Source organism: Vulpes vulpes, chromosome 2, assembly GCF_048418805.1.
Source record: "Vulpes vulpes isolate BD-2025 chromosome 2, VulVul3, whole genome shotgun sequence".
Taxonomy (NCBI): Eukaryota; Metazoa; Chordata; class Mammalia; order Carnivora; family Canidae; genus Vulpes; species Vulpes vulpes.
The window spans coordinates 127,205,257-127,230,148 of record NC_132781.1 but is presented as its reverse complement, the minus strand read 5'-3'; the positions used below and the strand labels follow the sequence as shown (position 1 = coordinate 127,230,148).

Here is a 24,892-nt window from a genome sequence, read left to right as displayed (position 1 = left end):
AGCAGCGGAAAAACAAATACTTAACATTAAAAAAATATTCTTAAAGTCCTAAGCGAAACAAAAAATTCACATTTCAAATAACAGAAGATAGCCCTTGGAAATAATAAATAATTGCTTTTAAAAAATCAGAGGATTAAAAAGTAGTAAAAATTCTACCAGAACTCAACAAGCAAAAAGATGAAAGATATGAGATATAAAGAAAGTGAAGAAAACTTAGGGAAATTATGAAAGAAACAATACAATCACTTCCAGGACCAGAAAAGAATGGTCTGCTGAACATACCAAATACTAGCCAGACTTAAAAAGTTCACTCATAAAATTTAAAAACATCAAGATCTTTTGGGATCAATACAGTTAACACTGAACCTAGAAAGGTAATAATAAGGTAAAAAGAGCATGTTTCTTCTCCTAGAAAAAAAAAAATACAAACTACAGGGTAAACAAATTACTCAAAAAGAGTATGATGCAAGTTTAAAGCAAATTAGTATGTGGAATGGTTTTGATCAATTTTCATTTGACCCTGACATTTATAATTCTCTGGAAACACAGATCACAAAATTGGATAAGTGAGTAGAAGAAAGGAAATCAGGCTGTTAATTGGTCCATTCAGCAAAAAATATTTATGTAATGTAAACCCTTTCTACTGATTTCCAATTTTAGAATCAACATATAAATAAAAGAAGAGAGACTTTATGGTTATAGAATAGAATGCACATTTTTAGCTCTGGAAATATAAATGTATAGTTTACAGATGATGTAGTGTAAAAGTCGTAAAAGAGAGGAGAAAGGGTGCTTTTATCATCATCTCATAAAATATACTTCTAACTTTAATAAAGTTATCAAGGAAGTGAGAATAAGTTAAATCTTTACCTATTATATAGAAAGCTGAGAGAAATCTAAATTTGGTGAGACAAAAATAAAACATACAATATCAACTACCAGAAATGGTGAAAGGCTGTTGAATGTGGGATGTGGATGAGCAATTAGGAAAGGGAGACACAGACTACTGCTTCCTATTATAAACTCTTCTGTGCCATTTTATTTTCTAATCGTACCTATATCTGTTACTTTAATATTTTTTAAAGAAATCATTCACATGTATACCTAGAAATGCAGAACGTAAGTGAACATAGGAACATTTACAGTTGGTTTGTAATGACCGTGATATTTGGTACAATGTTCTTTCCTTTTTTATATTTGATTCAGTAATGCTATTATGGTAATTTGACATATCATGCAAATTCAAAAAATTTTTAAAAGTAATTAGGCAGCTATGACCAAAAAGCTCTTTAAGAAATGGGGAAAGGGGAGGGAGACAAATGGGCTGTAAATATTCTTTATAAACAAAACAAAGTGGAGAAGAAAATTAAGACACACAGGTCCTGCAAGTAACGACCCAAATGCTTTCTTCATTTAACCTTTCCCAGAATTGAGATTACAGAATACAAGTTAAATATTTCCCGTGTTTTCATTACTTGAACTTCCCTTTGAAGTTGTCTGTTCTTTGTGCATTCTTCTACTGGTATTCCTATATACCCACAGATAAAAAAACTACACATGGATAATCCATTATAGTCACAGTAATATTTTTCCTTGTAATAAATTCCCTTTTTGGGCCTGAATTTGTTGTTTCCTTCGTGACTTCTGACCCTTGAGATTAAAATCAACTCTCAATCCCAATTCAAAGGTTTCATATTTAGCCATGTTTTTTGTAGTTTAATAATACATGTGGAACAGATTTTGAATATGGCTGGGGCAGGCATCTAATTAGTCCTAACATCTGTTGAATGACCCTCTCTTTTCATATGTGATGCCTCCTTTATTAACCAAATTCATATAACAAGATATATTTTGGGGACATGTTGTTTTGGATTTTTTTAAATTAACAATAACAAACATTGATAATTGATCATTTTTGTCTCCCTAATATTTATATCTCACTTGTTTCATGTCTTAATGTTTTGGTTAATTTTTTAAAAGATTTTATTTATTTATTCATGAGAGACATAGAGAGAGAGAGAGAGGCAGAGACATAGGCAAAGGGAGAAGCAGGCTCCATGCAGGGAGCCCAATGTGGGACTCAATCCCAGGATTCCAGGATCACGCCCTGAACCAAAGGCAGATGCTCAACTGCTGAGCCACCCACGCGTACCTCGGTTCATTAATGATTTATTAAGAACTACTTAACCTTAGTATGTCGATAATGTAAGATATACACTAGTAAATGAAAAAAAGGATTCTTTCCCTCACTAGTCTTAAAATACCAGAAAATTAATTATGGCAAGAGTGAACAGCATTGTATTTTGTTGATATAGTTTGAGTTCAAAGAATGATTTTCACCATTACATCTGTGTAGTAATGTATACTATACATATTTACGTAAGACCTTGTTCATTTCATTGGTTTTACAAGTCTCAAAATTTCGAAATAGAGATCTATGATATGCCAATAAAGAAAAATTAAAAGTACTGTTGGAAAACTAAGGGGGGAAACGTGTTTCATCCTTTATTTTCAAGTAAAGTCTGTATAAAATAAAAACAAACATTTGTTATGTTGTTGAGTACAGAGCTCACATTGCATTTCCATTTGCATTATATATCTAATGATCTAAAATAAAAGTCACCTTAAGAGGCTTATGTCTTTCACTGTCTGCTACCTGAAAATGTTACCTTGTTTTAGTGACATACTATTGCTTTAAAGGCTCCTTTTAAGTAAAAAATGAGACTCAATTATTTCTTTTTTTTTTTTTTTTTGAGACTCAATTATTTCTAAACAAGTTTGTCATAAATCTTACTGCTTGTTATAGGGTCAAATGAACACCACACTAAGATTAAGCACTTAGACATGAAACATGTCTAAAACCCCTGAAGAATGCACTAGAAATAAGCAAGACATTTAGAATGCTTTAATCTTTCCAGATAACACCATGTGTATCAGTAACTGCAATGTTGTAATTTTTAGCATTTCACATAACTAGTAAGAATTTTTTTAAGGGTGGGAGAACAGAAGAACAGAAGATACGAGAGTGTCAAGTTTCACACTTCTGTTAAAAACTCAAAAATCAAAACTATTTTCTTCTCTGCATCAAAACTATACCACAGACTTGAAGGATGTTTTAGCTTTAATCCCATGACTCATCGTCTACTGGATTGGGAGCTTGTGAAGAAGAAAACCCTGCTGTGTTCAAAGTGCTCTTGCCCTGGTAATTCTTAAAAAGAAAAAAGAAAGACACATTTAATTTTATGTTATCTCTAAAGTTACATTGCCCAGACTCAGAGAAGGGACTCAACCTTCCCACCATGTTTTCCCCAAATAGATAATAAAAAAACTTGATTCTCACTAAATTTAATCCATTGGGGAAAAAAAGCCCATATCAACCTGAAGTCTAAACTGCACAAAATATTTCAAAAAAAGCCTTCTTACACCAGTAGTTTTGGCAAATGGAACTGAAAGTTCTGAATTTCATAAATAAGCATAATATTTAATGATTAGTACACTCAATGTTTCTGAATAAAAGTGGTGCTGCCTATAAAATGACACATCAAAAAAGATACTCATCTCTAGTACTTTTGTCTTAATAATACCATCAGAATTCTAAAAACAAAGAATTCTTAATAGAAGGCTTAAAAGAATCCAAATTAGAATGTTAAATGCCAGCAAGTTTGGGAAAGGGTGTTTGAGTATAAATACTGTTAACTGCTCACTTTTACAACCAAAAATATATACATACATAAAATTTTAAGAAATATTAATCTCCTAGATGTGAAAAAATGGTTTAGATAACTATTGAATGTTAGTTATTTTACATTATTAACCAAGAGTAACTCACATTCACCAAGAGTAAACTGGAAATCAAGTTTGGAATTTTTCCCAACTAACCTTTCTAGTATCAACTGATGCAAATACATTTCCTCTTGAACTACCACTGAAGCCAGGAACATATGTACTAAAGGCAATTTCTTCCAACCATGCAGGAACATCCTGTTGAGCCTTTAAAAAAGAAATTAACTTCATATACAACATGCAGCAAGTCTCAAAGATTGGAACAGTTTACTTATCCTGAATATACATAAATATATTTAATATCTACTTTCAACGATAAGGTCAGAATACTATCCATTTGGTTTTAAATGTTTAAAACTTACATCTGACAGTACTTTCACTAAAGGTTGTGCCAAATGGTTATCTGATTCAGGATCAAAAAAGGAAATAGCTCTGCCAGTATTTCCACAACGACCAGTACGTCCAATTCGATGAACATATTCATCAATAGTAGAAGGAAGATCAAAATTGATAACGTGTTGAACATTTTCAATATCTAGCCCCCTGGCAGCTACTGAAGTAGCAACAAGAACTGGACACTTCCCACAGCGAAAATCTCCAAGAGCTTGCTCTCTCTCTCTCTGTTCTCGGTCACTAGAAATAAAAGCAAGCATGTGTTAGGACAGCTCTTAAGAAAATTATTACAGTGAACCACTGAAGTTCAACATATATATTTATTTTTAATAGTTTAGTAAAAAATAACAGCATTTAACATTACTATCTACTTCTTACATACTAGTTACACTAATTCTTTTCAAGCCATCATTTCATTCTTACAATACTTTGAGGGTGGAACAGTTATCCCTATTTGCATATGGAAGTAAGGTAACAGGTAGTACATAGAGCTAAAACACAGACTTCGGTATGATAAACATCAAATCTATTAATAATCTCTTTCTCATCCTGACAAATAATATACAACTATTTGATTAGAATATCTCCTCAAAATTTTTTAACATATAATCTCAGATTAATATTTTAGATCTACCAGTAAAGCACCAATAAAGTTGTATTAATATGACATTTTCATGCAACTCAATAAAAAAAATTGTCAAGCAAGAGAAAGACTGGATTCAGAACAACAACTTAGACCAAAGGATCCAGAGAGCCTTAAGCGAACTCTGAGTAGTTACCAGTCCTCATAATGAGGAGTCTAACACAGACCTTTAACTCACCTACTCCTAACACCTAACTCTTGTAAAAACTCAAAACAAAAAATAACAGTTTAGATCTTGAGAACTCTGAATCCTAATCCTAAGATTATGTGATGTTAGTTATATACACTGGTATTTCTTAACAAATGAGAAATGCAAGTGTCCTCCCTACTGTGAAATCCTATTAATCTACTCACCCATGAATACTTGTTGTTGATATTTTTTCTTGACAAAGAAAAGTAGCAATAAAATCTGCTTTCTTCTTAGTCTCAACAAAAACCATAGTTCTTTCATCACCTACAAAACAATGATAACAATGATTAACATTCAAACTACAAAATTAGGGAAAAGAAAAGAAGGCAGGGAGGTGTTAATAGGAAATGATCTCATTCACCACTGTATTCCCAAGACCAGGATTTATTTCCTTTTTTTTTTTTTTAAGATTTTATTTATTTATTTATTCCTGAGAGACACACAGAAAGAGGCAGAGACATAGCAAAGGCAGAAGCAAACTCCCTGCGGGGAGCCAGATGCAGAATTTGATCCCAGGATCCTGGGATCATGACCTGAGTCAAAGGCAGACACTCAACCACTGAGCCGCCCAGGTGCCCCGAAAGTTAAATATTTCCTGAATGAATGAATGTCAAAGTTAAAGAATCAAGGACTATTCCCCTACTTTAGAGGCAAAAAAGAAAATTAGCTTGCCTATTGCCCTCCCAGGCCAACACCATGGTAGAGACTTAGGGCAAGATAAATGGTATCTATCTGCCAACTCTAAACAGTTACAAATTCATCTCAAGACCTTAATTTCCCTCTCTAGTTCAATAAATGCCTTTGCTCCTTAACTCCCAAGATAATCAAATCATTCATTTTGCCTTGATTGCCCTAGGTATTCATAAGGCATCCAACCTAGGGTTGACATATTCTACAATATTCTATGTTCCAACATTCTCTCTTAATTCAAAGTATCATATATTAAGAAAATTATTAGGCCACAGAGATTATTTCACACATTTCCCTATGTTAGAGAGGAAAGAGGATAATTTACAGAAATGGAAAGAAGATTGTATTACTGTTCATAATCCCTCTCCCCCATCTCCCTATTAGTTGGCTTCATTTATTCAACAAATATATAGTGTGTAAGAGATGTCAGTCACTATATTCCAGGTGTTGGAAATACTGCAATAAAATAAAGCCCTGGCTCTCATTGTGAAGAAGCAAATAATAAACTAATGTTACACATTAAGTCCTAAAAAGGAAAAAAAAAAAACCCACAGGGATAAAGAGTCTCAAGAGAGTTACTTCAGATATACCCTTATCAGATGATATCTGAGTATAAATAAGAATAAAATAACAAACTCCTGAGATAACTGGGGAAGCACATTACAAAGCATAGGGAAGGCAAAATATAAAGGTTCTGAGGTACAGGTGTTCTTGATGTGCTAAACGGAAAATAAAAACAAACAGAAAAGAGCCAAGTACAAAGTACATAACACTCTTGAGCAGCTTAAGCCCTGTTCTCTTTTTCTGGTTCTCAATATGAACCCCAAGTGGCAATAAAAATTTAACTTTGTCTCTCTTGCTCTAAAATTTTTCCTATTGATTTCGTATTTGTTCTAGTTCAGACAATAAGCCATACTATCATTGGTGTCAGCAATAACTGCAAATTTCGCTTTATGATTAGACCATTCAGTGATCTCTATAAATTGATGAATTTTAATGGTCTATTCTGTTGCGTGAGAAGTGATAAAGAATACATTTTGTTAGTCTCTATTAGCCCACTGTGATCTAAATAAAATCAATTAAAAATCTAAAAAGAATTCTGCTAGATTGTAATTTTTTGTATTTGTGTTCTTTTTTTAATTTTGTTTTAAAGATTTTATTTATTTATTCATGAAAGATACAGAGAGAGAGAGAGAGGCAGAGACATAGGCAGAAGGAGAAGCAGGCTCCATGCAGGTAGCCCGATGTGGGACTCAATCCTGGGACTCCAGGATTATGCCCTGAGCCAAAGGCAGATGCCCACCCGCTGAGCTGAGCAACCCAGGAATCCCATATTTGTGTGAATTCTTGAACTGTGGCTGAAGTGGTAGGACTGAAGCTATAAGCTCTTTATGCATATGTAATTTAGAAAGGGCTTTTTTTATCATGTGTAATCATTATGTTAATACCTTATGGATAATATTAACAAATTAAATTATAAAGTCTCTTAAAGCCTCTTTAAAAAGCCTCACCCCTGTCAGAATGGCTAAAATAAAACAATCAACAAGTCTTGGCAAGGATGTGGAGAAAAAGGAACCTTCTTACATTGTTGGTGGGAATGCAAACTGGTGTAGCCACTGTAGAAAATAGTATGAGGGTTTCTCAAAAAATTAACAATAGGACCACCCTACAATCCAAAAATTGCACTACTGAGTATTCACCCAAAAAATACAAAAACGGTCATTGAAAAGGATACATGCACCCCTATGCTTACTGAAGCATTATTTACAATAACCAAATTCTGGAAGTAGCCCAAATGTCCATCGATTGATGAATGGATAAAGATGATGTGGGGTGTGTGTGTGCGCATGTGTATGTGTGTACACACACACATCATGGAATAGTATTTAGCTATAAAAAAAAGAATGAAATCTTGCCATTTGCAACAACATGGATGGAGCTAGTAACTATAAAGCTAAGCAAAATCAGTCAGAGAAAGATAAATACCATGGGATCTCACTCATATGTGGAATTTAAGAAACAAAACAAAGGAAAAAGAGAGAGACACAAATCAAGAAAGACTCTGAACTATAAAGAACAAACTGATGGTTACCAGAGGGGAGATAGGTGGGGGGACAGATTAAACAGGTAATGGGGATTAAAGGGTACACTTATCATGATGAATATTCACTTTATCCCATGAATAAAATATATGGGAGAAGATGAAAAGCCATAAAAGGAGGTAAAGCTTCTACATTTCAAACTAGTAAGATACATCAGTACTGACACACTGTGATAAATTATGAATGTGTAATGCAATGCCTCAAACAATCACTAACAAAGCTATGCCAAGATATACTCCAAAACTAAAAAAAAAAAAGGAAAATCAAAACTGAATTCTAAAAAATGTTCAAGACAGTAAAAGGGGGGAAAAAAGAAAAACAGAAGGAACAAAAAGAAAATAAAAATGAAATGGTTAAGTCCTAACCTCTAATAAGTGCAGTGAATGTAAATGGTATAAATGGTATAAATTTAACAATTAAAAGGCAAAAAATTGGCAGAGTGGCTAAAAAAAAAAAAATACAAGTACATCCATGCCATGGAATACTTCTCAGCAACACAAAGAAATCTACTTTTGATACACACAAAAACCTGGATGAACTTAAGGGCATTATAATGAAAGGGAAAAGCCTATTTCAAAGGTCACAAATGTATGACTCCATTTATATAACATTTTTGAAATTATAATATTATAAAAATGGAAAAGAGATTAGTTGTTTTGAGGGGATAGAGATGGGGAGTAAGGGTAGGAATGGCAGGTCTGACTATAAAAACAGCACAAGGAGTATCTGTGTGGTGATGTAGTAGTTCTGTATCTTGATGTTGGTGCTAATGACACAAGTCTACCAACCATGAAGCAAAATGGCAAAGAACTAACTATACACACATTATACAAGTATCTGTTTCTGTAAAAGTGAAGGTAAATCTGAAGAACTACCCAGACTATCTAGAATGCAGCACAGAACAAGTGGAAAATATGAAAATAAGGTTAATAAATACAGATGATGGAATAAGAAGATCTAGTATTATCTAATTAATGTGAAGAATATAATGGAACAGGGGAAAAGCAGAACTAGGAAAAAATGCTAAAGTCTCTTAGAGCCTCTTTAGAAAAGTCTCTTAAAGTTCTATTAAATAAATTCTAATTTGGTTTGTTGAGTTAAATAATATATAACAATAATTTATAGAGGTAAGCATTCCTAAAATTTCCAGAAAATAAAGAAATTGAATTCCTAAAACTTTTACTATATTGAATGTTTTGATAAAAATTCTTCCTACAGGAACTAAATCTGAAACACTTAAGATTCCAAGTACAAAAAAAAAAAAAAAAAGATTCCAAGTACATGTAAGTTGAATCTTTGATAAACTCAAGAGTAATTTAGTAACTTTGGTTTAAAAAGATAGCCCTATCTCTTCTCTGATTTATCAGTGTTTAGTACAGACACCTTAAGTTTTTCTAAGCATATATAGGTTTGCAACTAAAATAACCTAATATTCTCTATAATGTTTAAGAGTATAAAAAAGTAAATCTATGTTTAAATAAGCTGATTCATTATTCAACAGTATTTACCTTTTGCATAATTTGGAAGATAATTTCCAAGGTCTTTAGCTTTAGGTAACATAAAACAGCAGACTATATTGAGTAAATTAATTATCAATGAATACAGAGTTCTCACACATTTATTATTAAATAATAAATATTTATTTATTTATTATTTATTAAATTTATTAATTTATTAAATAATAAATTAATTATTAAATTTGAGTTTACATTCTTTTGCCTATTTCTCATATGCAGTATCTTTCAGTAATGTTAATGAACATGATCATTTTTGCCAATTTAACACTTTACACTTTTATATTTTAACAAAATGTGCCATAGAAAGTAGTATAAAAAGTTCATGAGCTCTAATAGCTACAATGCTTGTGTCTAACATCTCTCAAATGTTCAGTCCTGCCTCCAGTTTCTTCTATGAAAAAGAAAAACTATGATTCTAAGTTATATTTAACATGAGTAGTTGAGACTACCAGAGAAGTAATAATTTTTAAAATTTTTTATTTATTTATTTGAAAGAGAAAAAGAGAAAGAGCGAGCATGAGCAGGTGGAGAGGCAGAGACAGACTCCCCACTGAACAAGGAGTGGGTCATGGGGCTCAATCCCCAAACTCTGAGATTATGACCCAAAGGCAGAAGCTTAACTAACTCAGCCATCCAAGTGCCCTACAGGAGAAGTAATAAAGGAGTAGTTTTTCCTTCAAAGGAGTAGCTCTCAAAATTTTGGTCTATGGCCCCTTTAAATTCTTAAAAAATTATTGACAATCCCAAAGACTTACGATTATGTGGGTTATAACTATTGAAATTTGCCATATTAAAACTTAAAACCAAGAAAAAAATTAAATATTTGTTTAAATGTATTATGCTAAAGTAAATAATTCTTAGTGTAATAATAAAGTTATTTTACTTCATATACCCCATGAGAAGGTCTCAGGGGCCCTGGGGAAGGCTCATTTTGTCTTAAACTGAATTGACGCTTACTCCAGAAAATTTTAAAAAGCACAGTAAAGGACAAAATCTGGAAAATGAGTTTTATTTGTGTTGATTTATACTATGTGAGTCTTTTAAAAAGAGCTATTAAGTATATTAAAACCTTAGCAAAATTCAATCAACTGGGAGGTAACTACTTCTTGATTTCCTGTTGATGATTAATACTTATAATATGAAAGGTTATTCTTTCTTTTCCTTCTAATCAGTTTATACAGCAGAGACTGTTCTGACTTTATTATGTTTTTGATTATTTAAAGGAAAAAAGAGCAAAGGTCCCATATTTATGAAAGAGCTACGGTTCTTTACAGTCATGTTGCCTTCTATATTTACTTTTTTTTTTTTTAAGATTTCATTTATTTATTCATGAGAGAGGCAGAGACACAGACAGAGGGAGAAGCAGGCTCCATGCAGAGAGCCCGACCCAGAACTCGGAACTCGATCCCAGGTCTCCAGGATCCTGCCCTGGGCTGAAGGCAGCACTAAACCGCTGAGCCACCGGGCTGCCCCTATATTTACTTTTAAATATTTTATTGTCACTTCAATTAAATTGGTAACCAAGTATTGTTTCTCAGGCACCAATGATCCTACACTAATCAAGTATTTAATTCTCCTTTGACAACTCAAATTTTGCCTTTCTAAGAGTACACTCATAAATTCAGAAAAAGAAATACACCCAAACTACCTTTGAGACTTCTCAGAGAACCTAAGGAGGAGCACAAAGTTTTGTTATCTCACCTTATAAAAGAGAGGCTAAAAATAACTAGGCTGGTCTGATGCGTTACTATTTTAAAGTTGCATAGTAAGAGATATCAAATCAAAGAGATATTAAGCTTTCCCTAAGTTAAAAGGTATAGGTAAGATATATACTTTATGGTAATACTTTCAAAATGTATACTTCATGGGAAATCCCTGGAGGTGTATAAATTCCCTAAATATATATATATATATATTATGTTTGTACCGTCAGGAGAAACACTGAGTAAAACACTTATAAAATAAGTAAAGTTTTTCTATATTCACCAGAGGCCTAGAAGTACAGTGTCTAATATAACAACATAATGTTGCTAGTCATCATTTCACTTATTACTTAAGACATTTATATTTGGTTATGACTTTACTTCTTTCTTAATTTGAATCTAGCACCTTCTAGGCTAGTGGTTCTCAAATGGGGATATATCCCAGATTTAATCATAGCATTTTGTAAACATACAGATAACCAGATTCTATTTGACACTTTTTGTGTCAAATATTTACCGGATATTTTTGGTATGAAAAATCAGGCCTACCCATTTTTATAAATCAAATATGACATTTACATACTTCTTTGAAAACAAACTTAATCATCATTAGAGACATTTCTTCTAAAATTTCTTTGGTATGCTAAATATTCCAAAATAACATATTACCTTTATTTTACATGCCAGACAAGCAACCACATTTCCTTATAAGTAGCATTATTTTTATTATGAACCCTCATCAAATCTTCCATATTTAACAATTATCAGTAATAAATTAACCATGATCACTAAGTCTGTCAACTATACACAGTTTTTGTTTTCTTTTGATGTTTTCCGAAAGGCTGTGCTATAAACTAGATAGCACAGTTTGTATCTTCACAAAGGATAGACTCCAGGCCTTGTGGAGAAAAAAAAAAAACTGTATCAGGCACTTCAAACTACCTATATTTCAAAAGAATAGTCTTGGATAGAAGGTTCTATGTTGACATGACTTTAATAACTTTCAGATCCTATCACTGGACAAGCAGAATTTCTAGACTAGTTCAGAAGCAGACAGAATCATGAAGGCATATTGCTAACAGGTGCAATGGAACAAGAATTACATGAAATATCACAGGGGGACCTTTAGAAAACAGGAGTTCATTCAAATTTCTATGTACTACAGATATAATTTGACTGAGTTTCCCAGACTCACTTTCCTATCTAAGCAAATAATAGAGGCTTTTAAAAGGTCAATGTCAGATTTCTTAAGCACACTTCCAAAAAGAAGTTAAGTGTGTAATCTTAATAATTATGCAATAGTGTGTGGCTCTAGATTTGCAAGACAAACTCAAAGAGGCCTATATTGTTAATTAACAGTCTTGCTGCATCCATGCAAATAAGCCCGACATAATGAAACAATCTTTCTTGTGATCAAGAATAATCTCTAAGATTGTTGTGATCATGAGAGGAGATATGTCATCAGGAAAAACTGTAAAAAACTTTGAAACAAGCAAAAAAAGATTACTCTCTAGCACATGTTTCATGGTTATACATCTTTTACTGTCTTTTTTCTGTTATACCTCTATTGCAACTGATAGCAATGCCAATGATTCTTATGAATAAAAATACTGATAAAGTTTTCCCCTTAAAAGCAGCTGAATATTGCTTTGTGGTTATTTATCAATTTTATATTTAAGTGTGAATTTATTTGAGCCTTCCTAATAGCCCCCACATACACTTGTTCTCTGAATTCTTCGAACTGGCTGTAACATCTTACTAGTTCTATTAAATCTCTGATAAATGTTCAAATAAAATTAAATTATTAAAAAGGCAGTTGGTTATACTATTATAAAATAATGATACCTATACAATTTAAAGGTGCAGGGGACAGGCTAGCAGATTTAACTTAAAGAGTAGGAAAAATATGTAAAATTTGGGGATGTACTGAATTCTATGCAGATTTTTAAATATATACATATATATATATAAACTACAAGAACAATGAACTCTAAACTACAAAACATTTAACAGTTTAAATAATACAGAATATAGCGATAATGCTCATACAATGACCTCAAAGGTTTCTCAAAGGCAAAACTGCACTTCTGAAAAATTATTATTGGGATTATTCTTAAAATTATCTTTATTTCACAATTCACAAATAAAATAATCTTAAGGTTATTATATTAGAAATGTGCTTTAACTCCAGAAAAACTACATATTGCTCATTCCACATATGGAATTTCAATTTACTACTGGGAAAGTTATTTGACCTCTCTGTATTTCAGTGTCATCAATGTTAAAATGTAGTAACAAAACCTACCTCAGAAGGCTGTTTTGAGAATTAAATGAGTTAGCACATGTAAAATGATCAGAACAGTACGTAGCCAATAGAAGTTACCATTTTAATTTTATATGCCCTGTTGGGTATATCACGAAACATGGGATGAAGCAAACCAGTAATATTCCTCAAAGTCAAGATGTCTGGCTTTTAACAAAAAAAAAGGCTCAGCAAAACCTAAAGGCTAGAAGCCTTTAAAAGTGCTTTCTAAATCAACTTCCTCTTTTTCCCTCTCACTGTCAGAAATTATATAGTTTCCAGCCATCCCTTATTCTTCCATCCCAAAAGCAACATCCAAATTGAAACAATTACGGGCAGCTCTGGTGGCCCAGTGGTTTAGCGCTGCCTTCAGCCTGGGGTGTGATCCTGGAGACCCTGTATTGAGTCCCATGTCAGGCTCCCTGCATGGAGCCTGCTTCTCCCTCTGCCTGTGTCTCTGCCTCTCTCTGTGTCTCTGCCCCTCTCTCTCTCTCTCTCTCTCTCTCTCACTCTGTCTCTCACGAATAAATAAATAAAATATTTTTTAAAAAAATTGAAACAATTACTAAAATGAAAGAGGGGAGAAGGAATGTACAGCATGTAAGTACACTTACTTAGTCTGTGACGTAATAAGAAGATATTAAAATGGTGATATTAGGGGGATCCCTGGGTGGCTCAGTGGTCTAGCGCCTGCCTTTGGCCCAGGGCGTGATCCTGGAGTCCCAGGATCCAGTCCCACATAAGGCTCCCTGAATGGAGCCTGCTTCTCCCTCTGCCTGTGTCTCTCCCTCTCCCTCTCTCTGTGTGTCTCTCATGAATAAATGAATAAAATCTTTAAAAAAAATAAAAATAAAATGGTGATATTAAAAAGTTTTATTTCCAGGCACAAACTAAGTCTATCTCAATCAAACAAAGAAATATGACTTCCTCTAAAAATTGTGTTTTTTGGGGGGGTGGGGGGGGAGAGAAATTTCTCATGGGTATTGTGAAGAAACACAACTACATCTTTAAAGTTCCCTTCAGCTCTAAAATTCATTGAATCTATGTTTATGGAAAGCCTTAGGAAGCAAAAACTGGGAACTGAAAACAAAGAATTCACTTGTGTTGGAGTAAATACAGTTTGATGTAAAGATATATTAGTGGCTTTTTTATTTCTTAAATCAAAAAATATGTATTTCTTATGGAATAGTTTTTAGTCAAATACTGTTTAAGTCTCAGATACTTTCTATTCTTAATCTTTATGAAGAAAAGACTATACTGCTACATAATTTACACAGGAAATTGGATCATAAAATTACTTTTATAAAGAGAGCTTTAGAGAAAGAGCAATGAAAACACAGTTATTCAAAACCTCATACCAAACAATTTTAGAGTAATTTTTCTAAATTGTCATTTTTAAAAAATCAAAACCATAACAAAAAATAATTATATCAATGTAAGATACCTATGTTTCGTAGAATTTCGACAAGTTTTTCTCTTTTTGAGTACTGGCCAACTTGGAGAATGGTCTGCTGAACATCTCTACATGCTCCACCCACTTGTCCAACAGCAACAAACAAATAATTCGACTTTAAAAACTCCCCAGCCAACCTTCAAAGACAAAAGATTATTCCTTATCTTCTTCCATTAATACTTGTTAATATTCACTGAATTTCTGCAAGTGTTACTTCAATATTAGATTGTAACAATTATAATAAGATAAAGTAAGTAACTTATGTCATCCAAGTACTAATTCCAAAGATCAGTATAAAATGTTAAGATTTTATAAAATATTCAATAACTGTTAGTGAAAAAGTTTGCATCAAATTATGGATACAGTTATTCCAAGTCGATGTGGTAGTCATGCAAAACTATATAAAATGTGTACGTTATAATAAAAAGTATGCTTAAGTATCAGGCTACAACAAACAAGAATTTTTGTTAAAAAACTAAAATGCAAGCCTAGAGCAAAAATTCTGTTCTTCACAAATGCTTCTATGTATGTTACTGCTAAGAGTTTATTTTCTTATAATATTATTTGTTAAATTACTATACTTTGAACAATTATGAGCAAACCAATTCTAGGTCAGTGCTTTTTGTGTCATGACACATATAAAAATGATAATATTTATAGAGCATAACTGAGCAAAAAAGTCAGACAGGAGGTGAAGGGTCCTTGGGCTGATGCTCACTCAAAAGGTTAAGGGTATCAGCATGTAGACACAGACGATTCACTGACAGCAAACAATTAAGGTCTGCTTTAGATCATCTAGAAACATAGGAAAGGGAGAAAGGGAACTGCCAATCAAATAAGATTAGCTTTCTGAGAATAAGGAGGAGGTCTAAATCTATCATCACTCCTCTTCTCTCCCATTTAGCAGTTCCTTACTTTCTTGCTGTCTCCTAAAATATCATAAAAATAGTTCAAACTCATCATTTCCAGAATTTTAATAAATCACTGCTGCTTCTTTTGCATCTGCTCTTACAATAAAAGAAAAAGAAAAGCTTCTTTTTGATATCCCTCCTTCTAGAGTCAAGCACCTTCTCAAGCACAAATCTCAAAATCATCTGCAATTCTTTATTATCCATCATCCTTTTCATTTGATAAAACATTCAGTGAGTATCTGTGGCAGGAACATATAGCGTAAGGTACTGAAAGGACAAAGATGGATATGATGGTCTCTGCCACTGAGATGCTTGCATCAACAGGATAAACAGTTATATAAAAAATAATTACTATATTTTAAAGTGTTTAACGTTTTAATATTTGCATAATCATATATTAAACATTTTAATATTTAATATATTCAATACAATATTTTAGTTTTAATAATTAACATCTACTGAATACATACTATATTCCCCAAAATGTTCAGTGTTTAAAATAGTTTCACAAATATAAGGGCAGGAGATGGATGAGATGAGGTATATTTAGAAGAATCTTCAAAGTATGAACCTGGATCTGAGCAACAGCAAGTAAGAATGTAGAACGGTGGTGATCAGGGGAAAGCATTCTAAGCAGAAAGAAAGAAGAAACAAGAACAGATAATGAGGAGGGACAGAATTTGGCCTGATTAGCCAACAAGAAATACATGATTCCAAGTAATAAAGTAGCAGATGAAGCAGATTACATCACGTTTAGAGTTTGAAAGCTGGTTAATCTGTGGAGATGTGAAAACACGGTAAGGTTTATTTTGAATAAATGTCTAAAAATCCCAGACTTTATTTTGGAATTACTAACACAAAATTGAGATTAGAGTCAAGGGAGACAGGTTAGAAAGCTAACATGAGCAAAGGAAAACCGAAAAGGACTTAAATTAAAGTGGGAAACAGAGGAGAAATGAACAGTTTTGTTCTAAAATATAATATAATATAAATATAATATAATATAAAATATAATATAATATAAATATAATATAATATTGTTTCTAAAACAATATTTTAGAGATAACTACAAAATGACTATTTTTTGGAGGGCAGAAAGTTAAAGCAATGTGAGAAAGGAATCAATACGATTCAAAGGATTCTGGCTTAGAAAGACCATGCTGCCAATAAGGAAAACTGGATAGGAAAGAGGGTACTGAAGAATAGCTTCCACTTTAGACATAATGAACATTAGTTACTGGTAATTCTTCTAAGAAAATACTCTTAAAGAGTTAAGTTCTTAAGTCTGGCACTCAGGAGAGAGATTAGGGACACAAGTAATAAATTTCAGACAGTTACAGAAAGAAACATAAGCCGAAGAAATGGATGCTGCAAAGGTTTAGTCAATATGCACAATGCCAAAAGTGTACTTTCAACACGATAATGGGCAGCCTGTAACATTTAAAAGCAGAGAGTAAAGCAAGTGAGGAGTCCTCAGCTCAGGTCCTCTATTCTGTTTATCATATATCCCCAGGACTTATAATCAAATATGGCTCACAGAAAGCCCTCAACAAATATTAGTGATGAGAGCAAACATTAGTCACTTTGGCCAATATCCAAATACCTTCCTATTTAGGGCAAATCAAAACACAGACAGGCAGCAGAATATTACCTGCTATTTAGATAGGTAATTATCTACCCACTATTAATTGTCAAATATGATGATGGAAATGTAGATAACACTTTTCAAATTTAAGACATCATTTAATATAAGAAGCTATTATTTTATGTGCTACTAAAAACAAAAAGTCCTGATAATTCTTCCTTATATAATTTAGACTTTCTCCTCCAAAAAACAGCTTTTTAATATTACAAAAAGACTTTTTATAACATCCCTTAAGTAAACCAAATCAATAGCCAGCCCCCACTATCTGATGACTTGAAAAGTATTGATCCCATGTAACACTGTATCAGACAAGGAGGCAGTTTACAACAAAAGAGATAACTGAGCATGCCCATAACCATAAGGTTGGTTTATAGGTCGTATCATATCACAACACCCAGAAGCTGTCAGCCTCACAGAAAGTGGAATATATTCTTAAAGAACAGCTCAAAGGCCAACTTAGTGTTTCTTTACAAGGACAGCACATCATTCAACAAGGCACAGTGACTTTCAATCAGAAATCTTTATATCATGCATTTGGTCTGAGAGCCAAGGGGTGCAAGCAAGAGTGGCCCTCTTACCATCCCTCCCAGTGACTCACATAAGAAATCTGTTCCCCACAAAGCTATAGGTATGGAAGTATGGAGGTTGTGGTTCCCCAAGAGAGAAAAGTTCTGTCAGAGTCAAAAGCAGGAGTATTAGTGAATTACAAGCTCAAACTGCTGTCTGGTCACTTGAGGCACCTTGTGGCCAAGGGAGCAGCAAGCAGGAAGAAGAGTCACAATTCTATAAAGGGTGTGTCATCCTAATCTGAGAATTCACCAAGCCATAGAGTATATATAGTAAGATACTCAATACATGTCAACAATTGGTACGTGAATTTTCTTAAAAAGGCCCAATTCTCCCAAGCTCTATGATTTTGAAGAGAAGGCATAAATATAAAAATAACTTCATTTAGTAAGCACTAATTAAATCCTAGGTAGGTGCTGTGTAATCACACACACATACACATTTTAATAAAATGTGACACTAATGGACAGCCAGAGATAAGGGCAAAAAACAATGAAAAATATAGTACATTTTTTAGGAATACATCCACTTTTTAAAACTATGTTAAAATCTTAAAGTAAAAAAAAAAAGCTCTTAAAAACAATATATTTGAATTGCTTTTCCTTTCACTAAACCATTTATATACAAAACAATTATTTTTAAGAAGAAAAAAATGTCACCTTTGAATTTCTTCTGGAAAAGTTGCACTAAACATAAGGGTTTGACGTTGTTCCTTTGATGGCATTCCAGGGCAGGAAATTAACTTTTTCATTTCTGGTCCAAAACCCATATCCAGCATGCGATCAGCTTCATCCAAAACTAAGTATTTGACTTGTCTGAGACCAATCTTTAAGAATATTTGCAAGAGTTAGAGCAGAAAATGCATACTAGTCAATATATTAAACTACAATGTTCTCGACCATTCCAACTACTAATTTATTCATAGGCATGAAGATTAGAAATCAATGCATAAAATGAGAACCGTTATGCTTAGATAACAATAGTACTCTTAATCTCAGTATTGATGAATCTTTGATCTTCACTAACATGTTAGCCATTAGCCATATGTAACTATTAAGTACTTGAACCATAGCTAGTATGCCTAAAGAACAATTTTTTATTTTATATCATTTTAAAATTTGTATAGCCACATGTGGCTACTACCATACTAGACTACATAGATAATAGATCTTATTATCTGATAAAGTCAGACTTGAAATTTCCTAACAGCAAGACATATTCAAATGTCTTTTAAGTGGTAAATTAAGCTCTAACACTTAAACTCTTCATAAATTCTCCATTTCTCAAAAAAAATTCTCCATTTCTCTAATCACTTAGGAACAAATGAAAAACTTCTGTCACTTGTGCATGAACACTTATTACTAGAAAGAGAAGCAGACATTTTCAAGGAAAACAAATGAATTTGGCACAACCATGTAAAGTTATCTAGTGAGAAATCAAGGTGAATTTCTCTGGATAGTCTGAATAAGTATTCTAGGAAAACTGCTTTTATGAAGACAGACCATGTTTTGAGTAATCTCTTTAGAGAAGAGCCTTAAAAAAAGCAAATGAGGTTCATCAAAGTACTTAAAGCACTGATTTAATGAATAGGTATATGAATACCTAAAATAAGTACATAAGCCTAAAATGTCTTTTTAAAGACTCAGAAGTTTAATAATCCTGGCTAACATCATTCCTGGGCTTTAACAGTAGACAAAACTGCTAATACCACCAGGCTTTCTTTCAGGAAGAAAACATATCACAACTTATATGAAACTATATAGAATCATTTACTCCATTTTTCCTAGTGTGGTGGAGTATAAGATACCAACCTGAGTCAGATCCAGATTCTAATCCTAGCTCTACTGCTAGAGGTACCTGAGGGACTTCAAATAAATTATATAATATCACTCATTGTCTTCTCAAATACAAAAATAGGAAATACTATTTATCTCCTATTGGAATTATTTTAAGAATTATGTTAGAATGCATTCAAAGAGTGGTTCCTGGGTGGTGCAGTTGATTAAGCATCCAGCTCTTGGTTTTTGCTCAGCTCATGGATTCAGGTTTGTGAGATGAAGCCCCTTGCCCAGCGTAGAGTCTGCTTAAGACTGTCTTTCCCTCTCCTTCTGCCCCTCCCATTCCATGCTCATGCTCTCTCTAAAATAAATAAATCTTTAAAAAAAAAAAAAAAGAAATACATTCAAAGAATCTGATAGAGGTTAACATAAATTGTGCTCTAATAAATATATCTCTCTTTGCATCATTCTTTCCTGTCCCATACAAAAAAATTATTAATCAATCCATAATTTTATTACTTGTATAAGGCCTACCTTTTCTTTACCTATGATATCCATCAGTCTCCCAGGAGTAGCGCACAATATATTACAGCCTTGTACTATTTGTCGAATTGAATACCCCAACTGGGTTCCTCCATATATAACAACAGCTCTTACACAGGTCCTATTAACAAGAAAAATTCATGTTATTTTCTAGTTATGTGAAAATTATATATTTGTTTCTAACAAAATATGAAAACAAATCTATTAAAGTAAAAAACGAATACATTCAAGTATCTAAAAAATTAAATTATTCCTCGGAAGAAGCTGACAAGCAAATGATAAATGATGGAAAAAAAAAAAAAAACCTAAAATCTATCCAATAAAGGGCTCTTCAAAAACAATAGTAAACACCAATACCACCCACATACAAATTGGCCAAAGACATTAACAAGTGGTTAATAAAAAATACAAATGGCTTTTAAACATTTGTTTAAAGTCAACATTACTTTAAAAATGAAGACAAATGAAGACTAACACATTTTTCCTGAACTGTAGTAATGTCATGTTAACCATGGTGTGGGAAAAGCGGCACTCAAATGGATAAACTGAAACAGGCTCTTTCACAATTTTAATCTCTTTTAAACTTTAAAAACTTATCAGTATGCCGAGGTGGCTCACTGGTTGAGCATCTGCCTTCAGCTCAGGTTGTGATCCCAGGTCCTAAGATTGAGTCCCACATCGGGCTCCCTGCAGGAAGCCTGCTTCTCCCTCTATGTCTCTGCCTCTCTTTCTGTGTCTCTCATGAATAAATAAATAAAATCCTTTGTAAAAGAAAATAAAATTTAAAAACTTCTCTGTCCCAATAAACTCATATGTATGAATTTACCATTCAGATATGTCCCCACGAAGGAGAAGGCTGACTTTACAGTAATATTCCCTGCCATCTTTATTTATAGCATCAAGAGACTGAAGATTAAGTGTCTAATAGTAGAAAAACTCTAATTATAGTCCACTCATCCAAAGGGATACCATGCATTCATAAAAAGAAAAGGGGTATAGTTCCAGATTAAGCATTATCTCCAATATTTACTATCGAAAAAAATAACAATAGCTTAGTATGCTACCATCTAAGAAGAGTATTAAAGTGCATACATGTGTACCAGCTATTTCTACACTAAATCACACAAAATTATAAAGAGTTCACTTTAAAGAAGAGAATTAAATAAGTGAAGGGAAAAGAGTACAGGACAATTTTATGGTTTTTTTTTTAAGTTTATTTATTTATTTAAGTAATCTCTACACCCAACATGGGGCTCGAGCTTTTGACACTGAGATCAAGAATTGTATGCTTGGGGATCGTGGGTGGCTTAGTTGGCTACATGGCCAACTTGTAATCTGGCTCAGATTATGATCTCATGGGTTGTGAGATCAAGCCCTACATCAGGCTTGCATTGAGCGTGGAGTCTGCCTGAGATTCTCTCTCCCCCTCCACCTCTGCCCCTCTCCCCTCTACTGTACACTAGCATGTGTGTGCTCACTCTCTCTCAAGTGAATAAATAAATCTTTAAAAAACAAAGTTGCATGCTCCACTGAATGAGTCAGCCAGGGACCCCCAAAACTTTCTGTTTATTAAATAAACTCATTATTCTAAAAGAATTCTTTGAAAAAAAAAAAAGAATTCTTTCTTTTCTCCCATTGCTAGGCCTAAATAAGGTAGTACATATAAAATACTTGTAGCTTCGCAAATGCTAAGGCTTCAATAACTTAGTTATTACCATTATTATTCTAAGGGTACCATAACTTAACTAGGTCTTGAATGATAGACATTTTGATACTTTTCAGTCTTCTGCCACATTACAACAAATTTCCATGTACAAATATTCATTTTGTGCATACATATTATTTGAACTTACCATGCACATGTTTTCATTTCTTTTAAAATATGGTATTTTTTTTTACTTGATTTAAAAGCCTAAAAGCAACATAGTACACAAGGACTATCAAGAAAAAACACTGGCTGAAGCAATACATATCATCCACCTTTTCCAAAAAAGTCTGTTAAGCTTGACATTAGATTTTTAATAACTTTAGTTTTTCTTCTCATTTTAAAATAAACTGATTCTAACTTGGTGATGGGCACTAAGGAGGGCACATGACGGGATGAGCACTGGGTGTTATACTGTATCTTGGCAAACTGAATTTAAATATTTTTTAATAATATATAAAGTAAAATAAAATAAACTGATTCAAGGGGCACCTGAGTGGCTCAGTTGAGTATCCAACTTTTGACCTCACTTCATGTCTTGATCTCAAAGTCATGAGTTCAAGCTGTCATAATGGGCTCCAAATAAAATAAAACAGATTCACAGAAAATAAAATGTAAACAATTTCTACATAGAAAGCTCTAAAGAAAAAACTGCGAAAACATTAAGATGCTATCAGATAAAGTGGTAAATAACAATGTTTAATTAACAAAGAAAAATTTATTAAGCATTCCAAAAGTAGTTCAACTCTTAATAATCAAATAAATGGAAAAAATGAAGATGCTGTGGTGGTTTTAAAATATATACACGAAGTTCTTCCATATTCTTTCCTTTCTTCAAATATATATCCACTCTTTCCCCTTAAGTGTGTGGAAGGCTGGCTTCATAGGTGTGCAACCTGTGCAGTCACGTAGGGTCCCAAGATAAGAAGAGCCCTTAGCTTGATTTAATGCTTTAATTCTTATGAATTTTAAGCCCAGAATGGACTCTGCATTTTCATTTTGCACTGGTTCCAGCAAGTGACATAGGTAATCCTGAGTATGGGGTAGACTTAGTAATTTGCTGAGTGATGAACACAATATGGCAGAAGTGACTGAGACTGTCTTATAACAGCCACTTATAGCTTCCTCCTTGCTCTTTCTCATTCATTCTCTAACCAAGCCAGCTGTCACTTCCTAAGGACAACCAAGGATCCTTATAGGAGAGGTACAGTCAAGCCTTCAGATGACTACAACTGTGGCTGGTACCTTGTCTGCAGTCTCATGAGAGACCTCAAGCAAAAGCACTCAGCTAAACTGTTTCCCAATTCCTAATCCCCAGTAACTATTAGGTAATATTTATCATTTTGAGCAACTAGGTTTTAGGTAATTTATTAGGCAGCAATAGATAACATAATACAAAATGTTGGCAAAATGTGTAGTGAAATTGGCATTCTTATATACTGATAGAAAGGTATATGTTGGTGAAAGTTTTGAGTTCATATCCTTTAACATTAAACTTTTAAAAACCTACTCTAAGGAAACACCTAAAACATAAAAATAGAGTTTATTTAGCCAGCTATTCATTATAATTTTATTTCTAGTAGGTCCCAAACTGGAAACCTAAATGCCACAAAAGAGAGAAATAAAATACACACACATAAACAATCTTAAAATGATAAAAAATTTGGGTGATTATAAGCCTTTTATATATCACGAAGTTGTATGTAAACATTATTATTAGGAACACCCAAAATGCATTATACATACATTCAAAATACTGGAAAATATGCCACCAAAATGTTCGCTACTTTATCAACCTTCTATTACCATTGATTTTTTTTTAAGATTGTATTTATTTATTCATGAGAGACACAGAGAGAGAGGCAGAGACACAGGCAGAGGGAGAAGCAGGTTCCATGCACAAGCCCAATGCGGGACTCAATCCCAGGACCACAGGATCACGCTATGAACCAAAGGCAGATGCTTAACCGCTGAGCCATGCAGGCATTCCTACCACTGATTTTTAATATGCATATTTATTTTTAAAATATAAGCATGTTTCTTTTAAAAATAAAAATAAATAGGGAATTCCATAAAGAAGACTATGAAGAAGTACACTTAAATCAGGTAACACTAATTACACGACTACACTGAGTTCTTCCCAAAATATGTGAAAAAAAATCGCTACAGAAAAACTTGTTTTGAGTGGCATTCCAGATGTACATACCCAAAAGAAAATTTTCTGGCTTCCAGATAAATCTGATTGATCAATTCTCGAGTTGGTGCTACAATAATACACTCTGGTTCCTGCAGCTCTTTAAAACGACTGGCTGTTATTCCATCACGCATCATATGTGCCAAAATTGGCAAGAGAAAAGCTGCCTAGAAGTTGAATTATATAATTTACAAATTTTTTAATACATCATCCTTCTCCCTGTAGAAGTAAATGTATTCCTTACTCCCTTACAGCCTCTATATTCTTCTTCCACCTTGCTAATAAATTTAAAATGAGAGAGGAAAACAATTTTTATTTCAGTGAATATTTAACACTTTAGCTTTTATGCTCACATCATACAATATAAAATGACAGGTATTTTTCCATTAATTGAAAACCACATCATACCCACCAATTCTAAATAATTAACTTTAACTTATTTACAGAGGATAATGTACACATAACCTGATACAAATCACTGCACTTAGCAATTATTCTAAATGAATTCCTTTTGGAGTAGAGATAAAATTCTCAGACTTCCTGCCAAAAGTGGTACACAAACAACAAAAATTGGGAAATCAATCATTTGGATTACCCACGCTTAGTCAAGTTACTGTGGCAAAAGAAATTTTGTGCTACAGTTTTTCTCATTAAGCAAATTAGACACTAAAATCTACCTCCAAAATCATGTGTAAGTCATACATCAGCTGCTGTATTATACAACTCATTTATTATCCCTTCAACTCTACTACAGAGGCTGATTAAAACCAAAA

At 33.0% G+C, this 24,892-nt stretch overlaps 1 protein-coding gene across 2 annotated transcripts in view; it reads right to left on the bottom strand.

Moving 5' to 3' along the window:
- Nucleotides 1–2,482: 2,482 nt before the first annotated feature.
- Nucleotides 2,483–24,892, bottom strand: part of DDX4 (DEAD-box helicase 4) — an 80,867-nt gene continuing 58,457 nt past the window's right edge. For both annotated transcript variants that reach the window (XM_072749945.1, XM_072749946.1), the window contains 8 exons: nt 24,132–24,286; nt 20,212–20,341; nt 18,559–18,725; nt 14,768–14,913; nt 5,174–5,273; nt 4,146–4,416; nt 3,880–3,990; nt 2,483–3,208 (listed from right to left, as the gene is read on the bottom strand). In XM_072749945.1, coding sequence (XP_072606046.1) covers nt 3,122–3,208; nt 3,880–3,990; nt 4,146–4,416; nt 5,174–5,273; nt 14,768–14,913; nt 18,559–18,725; nt 20,212–20,341; nt 24,132–24,286 — 1,167 coding nt within the window. In that variant the 3' untranslated portion in view covers nt 2,483–3,121. The remainder of the gene's footprint in view (nt 3,209–3,879; nt 3,991–4,145; nt 4,417–5,173; nt 5,274–14,767; nt 14,914–18,558; nt 18,726–20,211; nt 20,342–24,131; nt 24,287–24,892) is intronic.